The sequence below is a fragment of the Corvus cornix genome, chromosome 3, assembly GCF_000738735.6.
Source record: "Corvus cornix cornix isolate S_Up_H32 chromosome 3, ASM73873v5, whole genome shotgun sequence".
NCBI classification, from domain to species: Eukaryota; Metazoa; Chordata; class Aves; order Passeriformes; family Corvidae; genus Corvus; species Corvus cornix.
The window spans coordinates 46,306,235-46,322,649 of record NC_047056.1 but is presented as its reverse complement, the minus strand read 5'-3'; the positions used below and the strand labels follow the sequence as shown (position 1 = coordinate 46,322,649).

At 38.3% G+C, this 16,415-nt stretch overlaps 1 protein-coding gene across 2 annotated transcripts in view; it reads right to left on the bottom strand.

Annotated features, from left to right (window-relative positions):
* Positions 1-3,116: 3,116 nt before the first annotated feature.
* CHRM3 (cholinergic receptor muscarinic 3) overlaps positions 3,117-16,415 on the bottom strand; it is a 265,327-nt gene continuing 252,028 nt past the window's right edge. For both annotated transcript variants that reach the window (XM_039569951.1, XM_010398918.3), the window contains exon 4: positions 3,117-5,084. In XM_039569951.1, coding sequence (XP_039425885.1) covers positions 3,263-5,065 — 1,803 coding nt within the window. In that variant the 5' untranslated portion in view covers positions 5,066-5,084 and the 3' untranslated portion in view covers positions 3,117-3,262. The remainder of the gene's footprint in view (positions 5,085-16,415) is intronic.

Sequence of the window (16,415 nt, the reverse complement as noted above, 5' to 3'; positions counted from 1 at the left end):
TATTGCTTCTAACCTTTTTGGTGCTCTTTATATGGAGTCTAATCTTGTATTATTGCAATTAACGGAGACTGGTCTCTGAAAAGCCAGCTTTCAGAGCTGTGAGGAGAGTTAATGGGACTGAACTGTTTGTCTGCCATCAGAATGATGCTTTCTACTGTGTTTCTGACTTAATTTTCCTCAAAACAGATGAAATATTACATCATTTGTACTTCTTAAAAGTAATGCTGTGTCATTGGTCTGGCAGTGTTCTTCTTCTGCAACCTATTGTGTGCACCTGTGTTCATAAATAATATATCCACTAGTGCATACAGCTGAATTTTTTGTGTGTGCATGGGTTTAAAGCAAAAACAGAAACATATAAAATACAAATTAATTTATGCCCACTGTACTTGTAACACAGCCAAATTCTTAATATTTTATAGTGCATAGTCCATTAAATAAATAATAACTAAATTGATCTATGCTACTATATGTGTATACATACACATTTTATGATGCCTGTAAATAACATTTTAAAGCCTGTTCACACATTAAAAGACAGGTTGTTTATTTCTCTGTTAAAACAATCCAAGGATTTAACTCTTCCTATTATGTAAACAGTGGTGACAGATGCTTTCAAGGAAGCTTAACTTCAATAAAAATAATAGTTTCCCATTGTAAAATCAATATTAATATACCATAAATCCCCCGATGAATTCTTGCTTCCTTACATGCTCTCACATTTTGTGTATTAGGGGCACAGCACTACTCTAGATATCAGAATATAATAATATGGCAATATATATAGATATAGATATATATTTAAATGCTAAAACATTTGTTAGGTCAACTTGAGTAATGAATATATTTCAAATATATGCTTCTTTCCATAAATAAAGGTCATTAATTCTCTTTGCAATATGGGTGCCTTTGTATGTGGCTAGCAAACTAGCAAAACAATTCTGGTATCTTTAGTTCAAAATGCACTTGTGACTTACAGATGAAGCTCAACTTTTTTTATGTTTTATACTAGAATTGTACTTGCAGTAGAATTTCAATATAATTTATGAGATTACTTTAGGGTAGACATTTTAAACAACTCATACAAAAGAGAATTCGTTTTAATGACAAGAAAGATAGGTATAGTCTATTCATTTCTCAAGCAGACCTTTATGAATCACTTTAAAAGGACACTACAGCTGAAGACTGAAGAGCAATATTTATCAACATTAAATAAAACATTCGGTGAAATATGTATAAATATTTCTTCATATGAACATAACACAAAATTAAATAGTTCAGATACACAGACACCATTTAATATATTTCCACTGTTGTCAAAATCATCTGTAAACACCATCTCACACTGAATACAAAAGCAGCTTTAACATCAGTTCTGTGTTCACAACACTGATGCCCCTTTGTAAAATAAGATACTTGTTTTATTTTCAGCAAAATAAGAGTTTAAGCAATAAAAAAAAAAAAAGTTTTGGTCAGTTCAAAGGAGAATACAAAATAATCTTTCAACAAGTAACTAAATCAGATTTAGAGCAACAGTTTAAAGTACAATCCTTTCCCCAGGGGACCTCTGACTTTTATAAATCATGTTTGGTGCAGACCACATCACAAATACCAGGAAATACTGGTCATGTCTAAACTATAAATATTAAAGCCCTTTAAAAATTGTCTTTATCAAAAATTGCCAGGTTACAAATTGGCAATATCACATTTTTCACACCACCGAATAACCTGGCGTCAAACGGATTTAGGTGCGCTTCTCCTGATGATTGTTAAAACAGGTTGTGGAAAAGAAACACTTTTTAGTGAGCATCCTTCATGTGCAAAAATAAAGCATTTCTTTTAAACCAATCACTTGCATCTGAAGATCACCTGGGCAGACAGTACTAGCAGCAGGGCTCCACCAACTTTTGTCAGAAAATGACAACTTGAACTTTCATCGGAAGCGATACAGGTACTGCACACAGGATCTGAGCTGGCTCTGAGAAGGGCGGTGCATCCACACGGTGCAGCTCAGGACAAGGTGTTGCAGGGGCCGCGTGTGCTTGGACAGCGATGCAGCCTCCCCGGCAGGACACGGGGCTGCTGCTGATGGCTGCGCCTGCCTGGCTCCTGAGCAGCTCCCTTTGAACATCAGTACCATGCAGCCCAGATGTGGCTTCTCATCGTCCTATGCCCTACAAAGATGATAGCTTCATACCCTTCCCCATTCCCTCCATTGAATGTAGCCTTCAATTCCTTTCCCCTTTGTATCTTTTAAAGAGGCATGATCACTTTGAGGAGAGACTCTGTGCTCAAGATTAAGGTTTTACTGGGCATGTACCCCATTATAAAACTCTGTAAACTGTTCAGCTCACAGGCTGTGTTTTGGTTTTCTCCATTTCAAATGTGAACACCATGTTTTCATTCCAGAGATTGAGTTTCAGGTGGCAAATAATGAGCTATGTACTTATAACATGATTTTTTGACTTTTTAAATATTTCAATCACATGTAATCATGATGGGGGACCCTGTAAAACCTAGAACAATAGGTCACCTCTTTCCTGGTATGTGTGTATTTCAGAGGTGTGAATGTATGTTATACATACATACACACTCACACACATATAACATCAGCTGCACATAGATACTCAGAAATCAGGAATCAGGGATACAATTAAAAATATACCAGAAGAGAAGTAAACAGGAAACTCTACCTGGACAACAACAAGCAATTTTCCAACCTATAAATTGTCTCAAATAATTTCATAATCCTGTTTCGCTAGCTTGCTACATCTGTATGTAACTTGAATTGAAAGTTGCTGGATTACTTGGACCAAGAAGAGTTGGGCTAGCTAGATGTGCTTACCTGAGATCCCAGAGTTAATTATAATCAAAGAGCTGGGCAGATCAGTAATGGGTTTATAATTGCTATACAGCTTCTTGCAAATTTGTAGGAAAACTTTATTAAACCTTTCACTCCTTAGTAAAAATGTTGAAGTTTCTTAATGTGGATTGATTTTTATATTAAACGGGATTTATTGAAAGATAAATAAGCCTGGCAGCTGCTTTCACATCTTGATGTTTAAATGATAGAATCACAGCACCCTGGAACCACCCCCCCACCCTAACCCATTCCGTCCCATCCCTTACTATCCTGCCCTGTCCCGTGCCATCTCGTTCTGTCCTATCCCATCCCATCCCATCCCATCCCATCCCATCCCATCCCATCCCATCCCATCCTATCCCTGCTTCGTTATTTTTTTACTTGTTTAAAAATACTATTCTATGAAGCCTCCCTAGGGATCCGCTTATGAAAAATGACGGACTGCCGTTGCTGATACTGCTGTTTGCGTCGTTTTCGTTTGTCACACTGGCACAGCAGCAGCATCTTGAAAGTGTTTCTGAATGTTTTGTTACACAGTGCATAGCACATGGGGTTCACTGTGCTATTGATGTAGCAAAGCCAATACCCCAGGTGCCAGAAAGTTTTGGGGATACAGCTGCAAAAGGTGTTCACCAGAACCATGATGTTATATGGGGTCCAGGTAATGATGAAGGCAAACAAAATGGCACTGAGTGTCTGTGCTGCTTTCTTTTCTTTGATAAGTGACATTCGTTTTCGTTTTGTGATCTGACTTCTGGTCTTCAAGGCAAACTTTTTTGCCAGGGTTGCTTCCTTAAAGGACAAGGGCAGGGCTGTCGACGTCTTGGTCACCGACGAGATGCCATCAGAAGCTGTGGTTGTCTCTTCTGACTCTGGTTCAATTGGAAGCTTAGTAAAGCTCTTTTGGAAATTTCCACCATCCTGAACACTTTTGGGAGGGTGCAACTTTTTAGGTTTCTTTTCCTTCGATTCTGTGTCGGATTTCTGCAGTTCATCCCCTGACTCATGCAAATCTTCTGAGGAGGGTAGTTTTGTGGAATTGAGGATAGCACTGTGACCAGGAAGCTTCAGCACAATTGAATAGATGGCTCTGGTCTCTGCAGCAATGTCTTCTTCGTCAGAGGAGGCTGAATTTTCAAGGGAGGCAGCAGCATCGTTGTTGTTCCAGCTGTCACTGCTGCTATGCTCTTGGTCCCCCTGATCTGTGTTGGGTTCCCAGCTCTTCATTGTGAGCCAGAAGTGGCAGCGTCTGTATTTCTTTCGGGTGGAGCGTTTCATGCTCTGCCGTTGCAACTCATAGCTGCTGCAGCTCCGAGAGCTGCCGGTCTGGTGTACAAAGCGTGCTGCCTCTGCTTCACTGCCCGAAGCCTGTAGCCCTGCTAACTCTTTGGTGCGTTTCTCCGTCTCCTTGTAGATCCTCCAATACAAAATACTCATAATGGTGACTGGCAAATAAAAGGCAGCTATGGCAGTGCCAAAAGTGATGATAGGTTCAGTTAGAAACTGGATGAAACATTCATCAGGAGGCACAGTCCTCTCCCCAACAAAATACTGCCAAAACAAGATGGCAGGGGCCCAAAGAACAAAAGAGACGATCCATGCTAAACCAATCATCACCCCAGCCCTTTTGGTTGTTCGTTTGGCTCTGTATGTTAGTGGCCTAGTGATGGAAAAATACCTGTCAAAACTTATAACGAGGAGATTCATGACAGAGGCATTACTGGCGACATAGTCAATGGAGAGCCAAAGATCACAGGCTACACTTCCCAAAGCCCAGTGGTCCATGATGATGTATGTGGTATAAAGATTCATGGAAAGAACACCGATGATCAAATCTGCACAAGCAAGGCTCAACAAGAAGTAGTTGTTGACTGTTTTCAGTTGTTTGTTAACCTTAAATGCAACAATCACTAAGATGTTTCCTATGATGGTCACCAGTGCAAGGATCCCAGTGAGGAAAGCAATCAAAACTACTTGCCAGACAGTGTGTCCACCCAGAGGGTCTTTGCTTGTGGCATTTAGGGTCATGTTTGTTGATTCCACAGTGGAGAAGGGAAAACTCTCTGTGGTCTGAGGGAAATCATAGCTGCCAATGAGTGATGCTGCTTCATCAAGGAGTCCCAGTCCACGTGAATCTCTCTTCCAGAACGAGCTCACATTTGGAAACAGGGGCGAGGATGAACTGTTATTTTGCATGATCATTGTGGCTGTCTGACATAGTCTGCAGCAGAGAAAAACCAAACAAAAATCAAGTGAACAGGTGAAGATGTTAAATAAATAATAGTCCTCATATGTTGGGGAAGATGAAACAGGAAAGCCTTATAAATATGACTGCCTGACAAAAGATTTTGGGAATATGAAAACTATAAGCGACATCGAAATGAAGGCCACCTTTGAGATACCAAGTCTTAGTTACTGAACAACTGGAAAACAATGGTATGGCCGACTGAAGGTAATCCCCTTTTGATTGAACAATACCCTCTGCTTGCAGACAGGTCCAAGGGTCAGAGCAGACCCTACTAGCTCAGCAGAAGGGGTCCAAAGAGTAGTTTTTAGAAGTTAAGATGTAACACTCTATGGTAATATAACAATTCTTATAGGCTGTATGTAAATGCTATAGGATTTGTATCTTGTATTAGATTGGTTAGTGGGAATTAGAATATTCAGTACAGAAGATGATTTATTGTATTGTAACCAGGACTTCACGACCTATCCACTCTACTTACTCCCTTACCCGCTTACTCTCTTACTTACCTCCTCTTCGCTCACTCTTACTCCACTCTTACCTACTTGCTCTTACTTTTACACTCTTGCTCTCTTGGGCCTGCTCCGAGCTGCGGCTGGCAGCTCTAAGCAGTGCCCCTGTACCCATGCCCTTTGCAATAAACCGCATGTTCCAAGATCTGACTTCAGAGATCTCTCGTCTCCGTCCGTCCCAACCGTCCGACCCACCCAAAGCTCCTACACTCATACTTGTATATAAAATCACTTTAGCACTCTGAAAGATGTCTTTAAAAAGCCAAGCTGCTTGTGACACATTTCAAGTCAAACATGTATGTGATATCCAGACTGTGATTAATCTGAGCTCTTTGTATTGATCACATTGTGTTTCCTTACAAACATTCAATGACAGAAGAACCAAAATCCCAGGAGAATTTGAACCCACAGTAGTATTAAAATGCCCCTTGACTAACTCTGAATTAAAACACTCCCTGCTGGATCCACTATCCTGGAGCCTTCAAAAACTAAGTTCCAATCATATGAAACCACAAATCTTCCAAGTTCCAATCATATGAAACCACAAATCTTCCAAGTTCCAATCAATACTGGTCCCCAGTGCTATCGTGGCTCTAGCAAAACAGAATCCCAGCCTCTGCTACCTCCAGCTATAGCTGATGACAGACAAAAATATTGTTCTGCCTTTCCTTAAACTATGGAGATACAAGCCAGCATCATTTCATTATGTCAAGCTACTCTAACCTGTGGGGCTGCAAAGCTCTTCCCATTTTAATCTACCTTTCAGCTATCTGATACAAGTAGTAAAACTTCTCATTAGCACTTTTTGCACATGCCACTATTCATTTTTTTCATGCACATTTTTATACTGGGACTAAGGATTTTGCACATCTAATGACATCAAAATTTCTTTGGGGGCAACACACGGTAAAAGTTCCTTTGAAAGTATGGTCTCTAGAGTCAGGAAAAAAAACTTTGGCAGATGTATGTCAAAGCAATCATTAAACACTTTAGGAAAATAGGGGAAAAAGCATGAAAGGGATTAATAACTAAGCTTTAATCCTTTTCCCCAAATACTAACATAAAATGAAAACATGCTCAGAGTAGGAATTTGCATTTCTCTTATTTCATTGGCTTCTCTAGTCAGCTGACTGGATCCATAGTAACAAATTAATTATTTCATCAAAAGCAAAGATTCTGATGAAAAAGTCTATTATTGACTGTAAATGTTGAGCAAAATATGCTGTCTATGTTTGTTTGTTTTCTAAATGTGAGTCCTTCCAGAGCCAATATATTATGGCATGAAATAATAATGCGTATCACAATACACTGGTCTTACACAAAAAAACTTATGCAAAAGAGGAAGGTTTGGTTCTGTTTTTCTAATTAATTTCTAAATTCTGCTTTCCCTTGAACTGTACTTGGTTTTGTTACCAAGCCATAAGACACTGTGACTTTCAATGGTGCAGTTTCTTTGACATATGCAATAAATAGATCACCAATTCTTTTCCTTCACTCATGCACAATAACTAACACAACCCTCTCCCCTATTTTAATGTCCAGTGTAAATGAGGTATTATTGTTTCTTTTGATTTATAGGAACACAAGGTTACAATGAAGATGCCATATTATGGTCTAATTCAGTCCACTTTTAATGCATTCATCATTGTATAACATAGAATACGAACACAATAATAATGAATAAATATTGCTCTGGTAAATCACATAGTTAAATTTTAAGTCTTTTCCTCATAGAATGATTGAAAACTCAGAGCAGCTCAACTTCTAAAACGAAAAATGGTAAGACAGGACTGCTGGAAAGTATCCTTCTTGCAATGTTTTATTTAGGAAGCAGGCATTTTTTCCAGAGCTGTCAGACAGGATGAGGTCAAAACCAGAATAGTATGAGAGACATCTCAAATAATGATATTTGCTAAATATATGCCAGAAATTATTAATGTTATAGGGTGCAGATCTTCCTTCATTCACACTAGGGACAGAGAGCAGAGAATGAAAGCCAGAAAGCATCCGCTCTGCAGCCATAAATTTCTAAGACCTTCGTAAGGTAGCAGCCAACATAGTCAAGTAATTGTTGAGAAGTCTGACAGGTACATCAGGCAATGATATAATTATGCTGCTTTTTCATTAAAAAAGACAAGCTGGTGTCTTCTAATACACAAGAACAGACCAGGAAGAATATATTGATAAAGGAGATCAAATGTCCACTACAATGCATAGAATGAAAACCAATATCACTTAGAAGGGATGGTAAAAATAACAGTAATACTAAGAAATAAAAATAGCTATCAGTTTGGTAGTAATTCCTATTTTCATTGTGTAACACAACCATGAACTAATCTGAGTGTTAGCCTTGGAAGTCCAAAACAAATACCACATAAGTGAAACAAATAATCTTGCAAAATTAATATGTAAATGCCACACTATCTATTACTAAGTGCATAAAACAACTGTGAATTCTGTTTAATTGCAGACTTTGAAATGGAGTTTCAGTGTAAATTTACCAATAAATCCTTTCAGAAATGCCATGTTTCAAAAGACTCATGATGAAGAGTCCTGGGAACATCATAATTCAGCTGCAGTCTTTCAGACACTGAAGAAGTGCTGGAACCACTCTTTCTCAGGTCAGTTCTTTCACATCTGGACTTCAAAGTAACTTTTCTAAGTCATTGTTTCAATGAAAACCCAAACAGTCCATAGCAGTCCAGTAACTGAGGAAGAGGAGAAACTGAGAACAACCCACATCTCTCCATACCTCCTGCTGTCCAATGCAATCCTACATATGAAACTCGGCTTTTTAAACTCCGCAGGGATTAAAGGGAGCCCTAAACTCACTTTGACTGAACTATTTGATAAAATGGAAGTACTAGTGAGATGATTAGTACAGTCTTTTGTTATTCTGCCTCTTCTACAAGCTCCTGTAATTGAACAATTTAATTCAATAAAAAATGTATTAATCATATGTTCATCTGCACAAAAAAAAAAAAAAAAAAAAAAAAAAAAAAAAAAAAAAAAAAAAAAAAAAAAAAAAAAAATCACTACCACCACCACCACTATAACATACCAGACCAGCACAACAGGATTTTCTTGCCTTTAGGGCTGCCATGAAGTTTCTGCTTTCTGTATAAGAAGTGCTACAGGGAAAGAGTGTCCTGGGCTTGACGAGATGACAGCGGGATTCACAGTGCAGCCACCAGCACCTGCCCAGCAAGCCAAGCTCAGACAGAAAGATGTGTGACCAAGTGGGAAAGCAGCCACACATACTTGGGTAAAACAAACAGTGCAGCACTGTCTGAGTGAGGCAAACCAACCAAACTGTGAAATGATTATAGGAATTTATATTTTTATTTTATTTATTTTATTTATAATCTTTATTATAAGAATTTACAAATCATTGGTATGATATACTCCATTACAACTTCAAGCCAGGGAGTAGCAAAGGAAACTCCTTTTAGTCTAAGGATATATAATTGCTTACCTAAGATCATAGTAATGGTATTCCCTGTGGATTTGAGTCTTTTTGTTCTTGTTTCTGCTTTTTAATAGGTTCTTATGAAAGGTACAGGCCAGAGACCACCAGACGCAATGCACACTTCCCAAGATTATTCAGGAAAAGTAGAGGCCCAGTACAGGCAGTGGCTATACAGACTTTCATACACATCCATCCAGCACACCTCTGCTCTCTGCCCAGCCAGAGGGAGTGACATATTAGATATCCCACTAAGACCAAGTGGAAGGGTAGGAAGCATCTACAGAAATGGTCAATTATTTCAATAAATAGGTATAACCCAGATTTAAAACCCTGAATTTCATGACTAGTCTAATTTATGGCACACTGCTGTAAATAGAAAGCAAGAATAGACAGTAGTAACAGTTCTGTCACACATTTTCAGTGCATTGAATTTCTCTCTGCTTATTTCATATTTAAATACTTTTGTGACTACTCCACATTTTACCAAAATTTCTCTTTTCCTTAAACCTCCCTATTCAAGAAGTCTATTTTTCTTGCTGTCTTTAAAGGGCTCTAAGAAGCACTTCCTGGGAAGTGAGGTGGCACTCTATGGGCTTGGCAATCTGTGAGCTCAAAACTAGCAAGCCTTTACGGCTGAAGAATTTCACATTGCATCTGTTTACAGAGCCAAGAAAATTGCTTACCTTATTTTTCCATTTTCTTCTGCATTGCTCTTATACACACATTAGCCTAAACAGCAGAGAGCTCCATGCAGTGATTTATAAAAGTCTTTTATAACACAGAGAAAGGAAGCCTTCAGAATGCTTAATACAGTTACCTAAACTAGCACATATACTTTGTTCCAAAACTATTATTTGGTAAAATAAAAATATATATCTGAATTGTAAAGTCTTCTTAAGATTATTATCAAGATTATGTATAACAATTTTTCACAGCACATGGAGGGGGGGTTTTTGTTGTTTTTGTTGGTTTTTTTCAAAATACAATAAAGAATTTTAAAAACTTGTGTTGGGGTTTTAGTTTAGTCCTAGTTTTTTTTTTTCCTGTTAAAGGAATTTTTTCCCATATGCATGTTGCTAGGGGACAAATGGCTGTACTTAAGGAAGACAAAAGAGTTGCCCATTGGGGGTGGGGTGGGCCTAGCTACTCCTTTGTTTCACCTGGGTGTGGGTTCAGTTCCCTCTCAGCGTCCAGAGAGAGAAGCTGCAGAGAAAGGAGCTGCTGGTTCTTTTTTTCCGGCCGTTTTTCTTTCTGCTGGAAACAACGCCAGGATCCCAAAGCCGCTTTCCCTGCCCTGCTGGAGGCCGGGCTGTGGCCGCCCTGCCCCGCTGCTGCTTCGAGCCTTCGCTGCGTTGTAGCCGTGCTCGCCCTGCCTGCCCGACCTCTGGGGGGTTCTCCCATCTGGATACATCTCGTCTGCCACCCGGGATTTGTGCTCGTCCCTGCTGCTCCAGCCCGCCGTTCCAGCCTGCTGTTCCCGAGAGTCCAGCTGGACACCGGGGCCAGCTGCCCAGGGGTTTGTGAAGCCTTTGTTCCATCCTTCCCCGGGATCCCAGGGCACCGGTGCCGCGGGTTTCCCGAGCTCGCTCCGGAGCGCCCCCTGCAGCCGCGGGGGAACCATCGCACCTGCCCTGCTCACCGGGAGCCGCCAGCGCCCCTGCCAGCTGCGAGCGGAACTGCACCCGAGGGGAAAGGGCCCGACAGCCGAGAAGGCTGGGACTGGGTTTGTGATTGTTCGCTGTTACTGCCATAGTTATTGCTGTTTGTCTGATTGGTTATATATATAATAGTAAAGAACTGTTATTCCTATTTTCCCACATCTTTGCCTAAAGGCCCTTGCTTTCAAAATTATAATAACTCGGAGGGAAAGGGGTTACATCTGCCACTTCAAGGGAGGCTTCTGCCTTCCTTAGCAGACACCTGTCTTTCAAAACCAAGACAACTTGTAATGGAAAAAATGAAGATGAAAGCATTCACAGTTTTACATTTATAGTAGCTCATACCAGTAGAAGTTAGTGTAGCAGAAAGTACAGGATTCCATATGAATGTTTATGTGACAACAGGAAGCACAGTGTAATCATCAGTGAACACAACCTCAGATTTACCATTCTAACTTCAATTGATATTGAATCTATTACACTAAATAGAGTTTTGCTTCTTTGCAGAATAATACAGAACCACAGAAATCAAGCACACTAGCAAAAATCCTGACAACTGTCTTGCACATTCACAGTAGATAAAACAAATGACTGATTGTCATATACATGTACACATAGACATATCCACATACAAATGTATGTCACATATAATGTGACAAGTATATGTATATATAGCTGCAGATGAAAACATATGTATAGATACCCTTATGTGTATGCACATATATCTGCAGCTACATATACACATAATTTTGTCACATTATTCCAAATATTGTTATAAGGGAAGACTGTAATTAGCTGTCCACTTGATACAGATAAAGTTCAGTCAAACATATCCCAGTAACACTTCAACCCAAGCTCTTCCATTCTTCATCCACAAATATGTTTTGTTTACTAAAATCACCTAAATTAAATGCTAGTGCTTTAAAATAACTTTTGTGATTAATGAATTAGATTTGCTCATTATTTGCTTACTCTTTTTCTGCTGCTAGTGTGAGGTCTAGCATGAGCAAATCAGGAACTCATTTCTCTAATCATATGGGTCGTTTTCATTGCTTTGAAGAGTGTATAGAGAACCTAATGCACAGCACTAATGAGGCACCTGATTCATCTCCCTTGCAGCCCTGCAGTCAGAAGACGGGAGCATCCCTCCTGGGGGGCAGAGGCAAGGGGATGCTACCTCAGTTGTTCCTGCTGGGACACCTAAGGATGCCAGACCGGGAGTACTCAAGACTGTGTACCTGGCACAGCCAGGAAATACACTGTCTAAAGCTGGGCCATGGCAATAGCCCCTTCTATGCCTTAATTTGCCAGATAGCTTTTGCCAAACATCTCCCATCTCCTTCACTAGGACTGAGAGACTTATGTTCATATAGCCCAGCCATACCTGCAACATTCTCTGGGCACCTGATTGCTTAAGCTCTGTTTGCATTTACAGAATTTGCTCTTCCAAGCACCTTACCTCTTGTAGTATGAACCCTTCACTGGGGGTTTTTGCATTATGATAGAAATGTAACTTTGAATAGTAATGAATTTTCATGGCCAGTGGTTTCAGTGGAAACATCTGCTTATTTACATGGCCTCGAAAATAAGAATAAATACTGTGTTACCATTAGGACCAGAGAGGAAAAATCTCAGACGTTGCATCTGTGCAAAAATCCAGATATGCATTTCTGATCTCTTTCACTTAAGACTTGCATTAAAGATTGAATTTATTACAAAACCTGTTTAATTATCTTGCATTTTTTTTTTTTTTACAAATATACCATCTATAACCATCCTAGTCTGCATAGTTAAAGGCCAGCGATTTTCACAGATTTACTGAATAAGTGTTTCTGTACTATTTATTATTTATTCACTCAGTGACCCAATACTCATTCACACCACGACTTTCAGTTTCAAAATAATCCTATCTTGAAATCCCTAAAATGATTCCTAGAAGTTTCAGAAATGAGCTGCTAATCTCAGTTGTGATATGGCTTCAGGGCAGTGCAGGTTTCTCACAGAAGCAGCAGACTTGCTGAAGGAAGGGTACTTTTCTTTCCTGGACAAGTGCACTTAGTGATTATTGTCTAAACAATTAATACAGAACTAAGTGAAATCTTCAAAAGCCTGAGCTTGGACATGTCTACACTCTTCAAATGCTTGAAAACCAGAGCAAATCAATTCTTGCCTAATTAAGATTACAGTAAATATTGACTATGAGCTCAGTTAAATCTATGAGGTGCAATTCTATAAAGAAAGGAAATTATTTAAATTCCAGGCAGTTCCAGCAAGATTTATTAGAATTACACCCTATCTGTCTAATTGATATTGGAGGAAACAGACATGCAGCCTGAAGTTAGTAAGAATTACAAATACTGAGAGTTTTACTCACTTTGAGCAAACCACTGCAAACTGACTTTGCAGGTATCTGGGGACAGGAAAGCTTGGAAAAAGGGTTTATTACTACACTGAATATAAATGTGGTATTAGATTTAAATTAAAGAAGAATACATGCCATTCAATTATCTCCTCTATTTGTGACTAGTGCATATTTTTTCCTTTGAATAAAATCTGTCCATCTTAGAGACTTCATTTCAATATTTTATTGTATATGCACTTTTAAACCTGGGATTTATTAGTATTTTCCTAATTAGTATAATGTTGGATCAGAGCCATGATCTAGATTTTCAGCTCTCTCTTTATGAAATGCTGTCCATTGACTCCACAGATAATCCTCCCAATGAGATATTCAGAGTCACATTAAAACATTGACTACGTGAAATAAAGTAATGGGAACTCTTAGGCTTAATTATATCATTCTCCTAGCTGTTGTTAAATGCTAGAATACCTTGAATCAACATGAAAAAATAGTGTGTAAAGAGAAAAAAAACCCAAGCCTTGTAAGTGATTTCTCCTCTTACTGAAATGGCATCCTCCTCTATAAAAATAATAATGTTTGAGAATTTTGATATCGAGAAGAGCTTGTTGTCAATGCTAGATAAAGCGAACAAATGTTACTATATTTCTCATCTTGCCCTACTTTTAGTAATACTTGGCATGCATTTAAATTCCATATTTAAGGTGAATATTGGCCATTAAGAACCTTTACAGGGAACAAAAAACCTCATAAGCAGACCTCTTTACTATCTTAAAGGAACTACTTTAAAATGAAGTAATAAATTGATTATGCTTTTAACAAATATAAACTTTTGCTTTTTCTGTTTGCTCACTACACAATATACCTCCAGAGGAAACTGGAACAGAGTACAAACACTTTTCAAGTATCAAAGAATTCAAAGAGCCTGGAAACTGAGCTCTAAAGAAGCTCACCTGACACCTGACACAATCTTTTCAATTTCATTTGTCTGCAAGAAGAAAATGAAATGACAAACTGTCTGTCAAGCCTTGAAATGAAAAAATTGAAATTTTTTTTTTCTGGAAATACTTTTCATGGAGGGAAAATAAATAGCCCAAACAAAAACAACAAAGTGTAAAAAAGCCCCCTCAGACCACAGCTTTCTGCTTTTCAAAACAGTATGGTTTTTACCTACGGAAACTAATTTCATTTTCTCTCAGCTCAGAACTGAATCTCAGATATTTTGTAACAAAAAGTGCTGAAAGAAGATGAGCTCCATTCCATTGCTCACTGAGGCAAAAATCATAAAAATATTCAAGTTTACATCAAGGTCTGGCATAGAGCTATCCAAGTCTCTGCTCCTGATGTCATTTTGACCTGGTGTCAGGTCCTGTTACATGAAAGATCTCTAATATGCATCATTTAAATGTGTTAAACAACATGAATTTAAAATTCCCTGCAGTATCAGAGAATGTAAATGTTTCTAAACTGAACTATGGCTGACCACTAGGTTTTCTACTGTAACTATGGCCCTGCATGCAGGTACTAAAAGAGCAGATTACCCACTTTAGCTTTTTTTTTTGTTGTTGATGAAGGATAGTGTGGCAATTTAATATAAGATGCAATAAAGGGAAGAATTCTAGAAAATGCTCTATTAAGGGAAATTTATTGTTATTGGCTTTGGTGACTGAAATATTACTGCTATCTACTGTGGCAAACCCAATCCTCCCACACTGGACAGATGGTTTACTTAAAAAGTGAAAGAAAAAAAACCCCACAACCCTGTTGAGAGGTTTCAGCTAGAGGAGAAAAATCATTAAGAAATAGCTGCAGGCTAATGAAATCTACATAGCTTTTTGCACACAAACTATTTATATGGAAAAGGAAATTTTATGAGAAACTTTGTCAGAATGTAATGATTTTAACATAAAACACTGCTTATTATTTTGTCCAAATATTGCCTTAACACATGCAATCATAACAACATGCTAAAGCATTTTTTCTTGGTGCCAAGTGAAAGTTGTCATAGTTGGTCAGAAAAGAACATTTTCAGTTTATTTATTTATTTAATGGTTTTACAGAATGGAAACTCCTATCATCCGAGATCTGGGGATATCCTTTCATATTGATAAGATTATGAATTGTGCTAATAATTTATTGAAATGGTTGTATTGCTGGGGAGGTAAAGAGCTCTGTGTGCATCCTTTTGATGTATTGTGTTTCTTTAATACAATTGCAAACAAAATGCTATGCTGTGGAGTATTTTTTACCTCATTGGAACACCTTAGTAGATAATCAGGAAAAGAGAGAAAATAATTTTTGTTTCAACATGTCTCTCAAAATATTTTAATAAATACTTTGCTTCTTTATTCACCAGTATGTTTAAAGTCAATCTTTCCATCTGTTTAAAAGTGCTGTTTAACACTCACTAGGTGGCACAATAGTTATTCAGAAGCAAAAGTCTGGACTTCAACAAAATCTTAAACAGTCTCTTATAAAGACTTTGCCTCACACATAAAAATTACAAACTAAATTGTAATTTAGCCAGAGCCAGGTGATATATTTGGTTTGTATAAATTATATTATACATATTTTATGTATATTTGGCCCTATTCCTTGATAGGGACAGCAGCTAAAGTAAATGCATGTTATTCAAGTACTGATCTAAATCAAACTAGCAGCCAAATTGCAGAAAACTGTGTTCTCTGCTGCAGTTTAAGTTAAATTCTTTTTTTTGTTGTGTTTTTTTTTTTTGTTTGTTTGTTTGTTTTCCTGGAATAGAACATCTGCAAGTCCTAGTGGAATTCTGTAGATTAATCAAAATGGCCTATTCCAAACTTCAATCCCTTTATGCATGCTGCCGGGAATTTGTAAAGTCTCTGGGAAATCGGTGGTGGCAGGCACTGTGGATTTTAAATGCATGCAAGCAATTGTTCTTCAGTGAGATGCAGAGAGGTAATCGAATAATGCTCCAATGCTATGCTTCTTTCTCAGGCTTTGTTTGCAGGGTTTGTGGGTTTCTCTTGGTTTTGAGTTACAGAGCAAAGACATGCCCAAGTGGGCATGTCACTAAATGGAGACATCTCCAATGAAAATAGACTTGACAGAGAAGGGAGGAGGCACTAAGGAAAAATTTGGTTTTAGTTACTCTACATAAATGCCTCTCGGTAGCCCTCATTACAGGATCTTCTTCCTACTAAGATTTAAGGTTTGCTTGACTATCTCCTTTTCTGCCCACTTGAAATATATTCCTGTAATTGGGAACTACAGTTTTAAAAAATCAGCGCTAGTATAGAGAATACACATTCACAAGGCAGTGATTTTATTCTG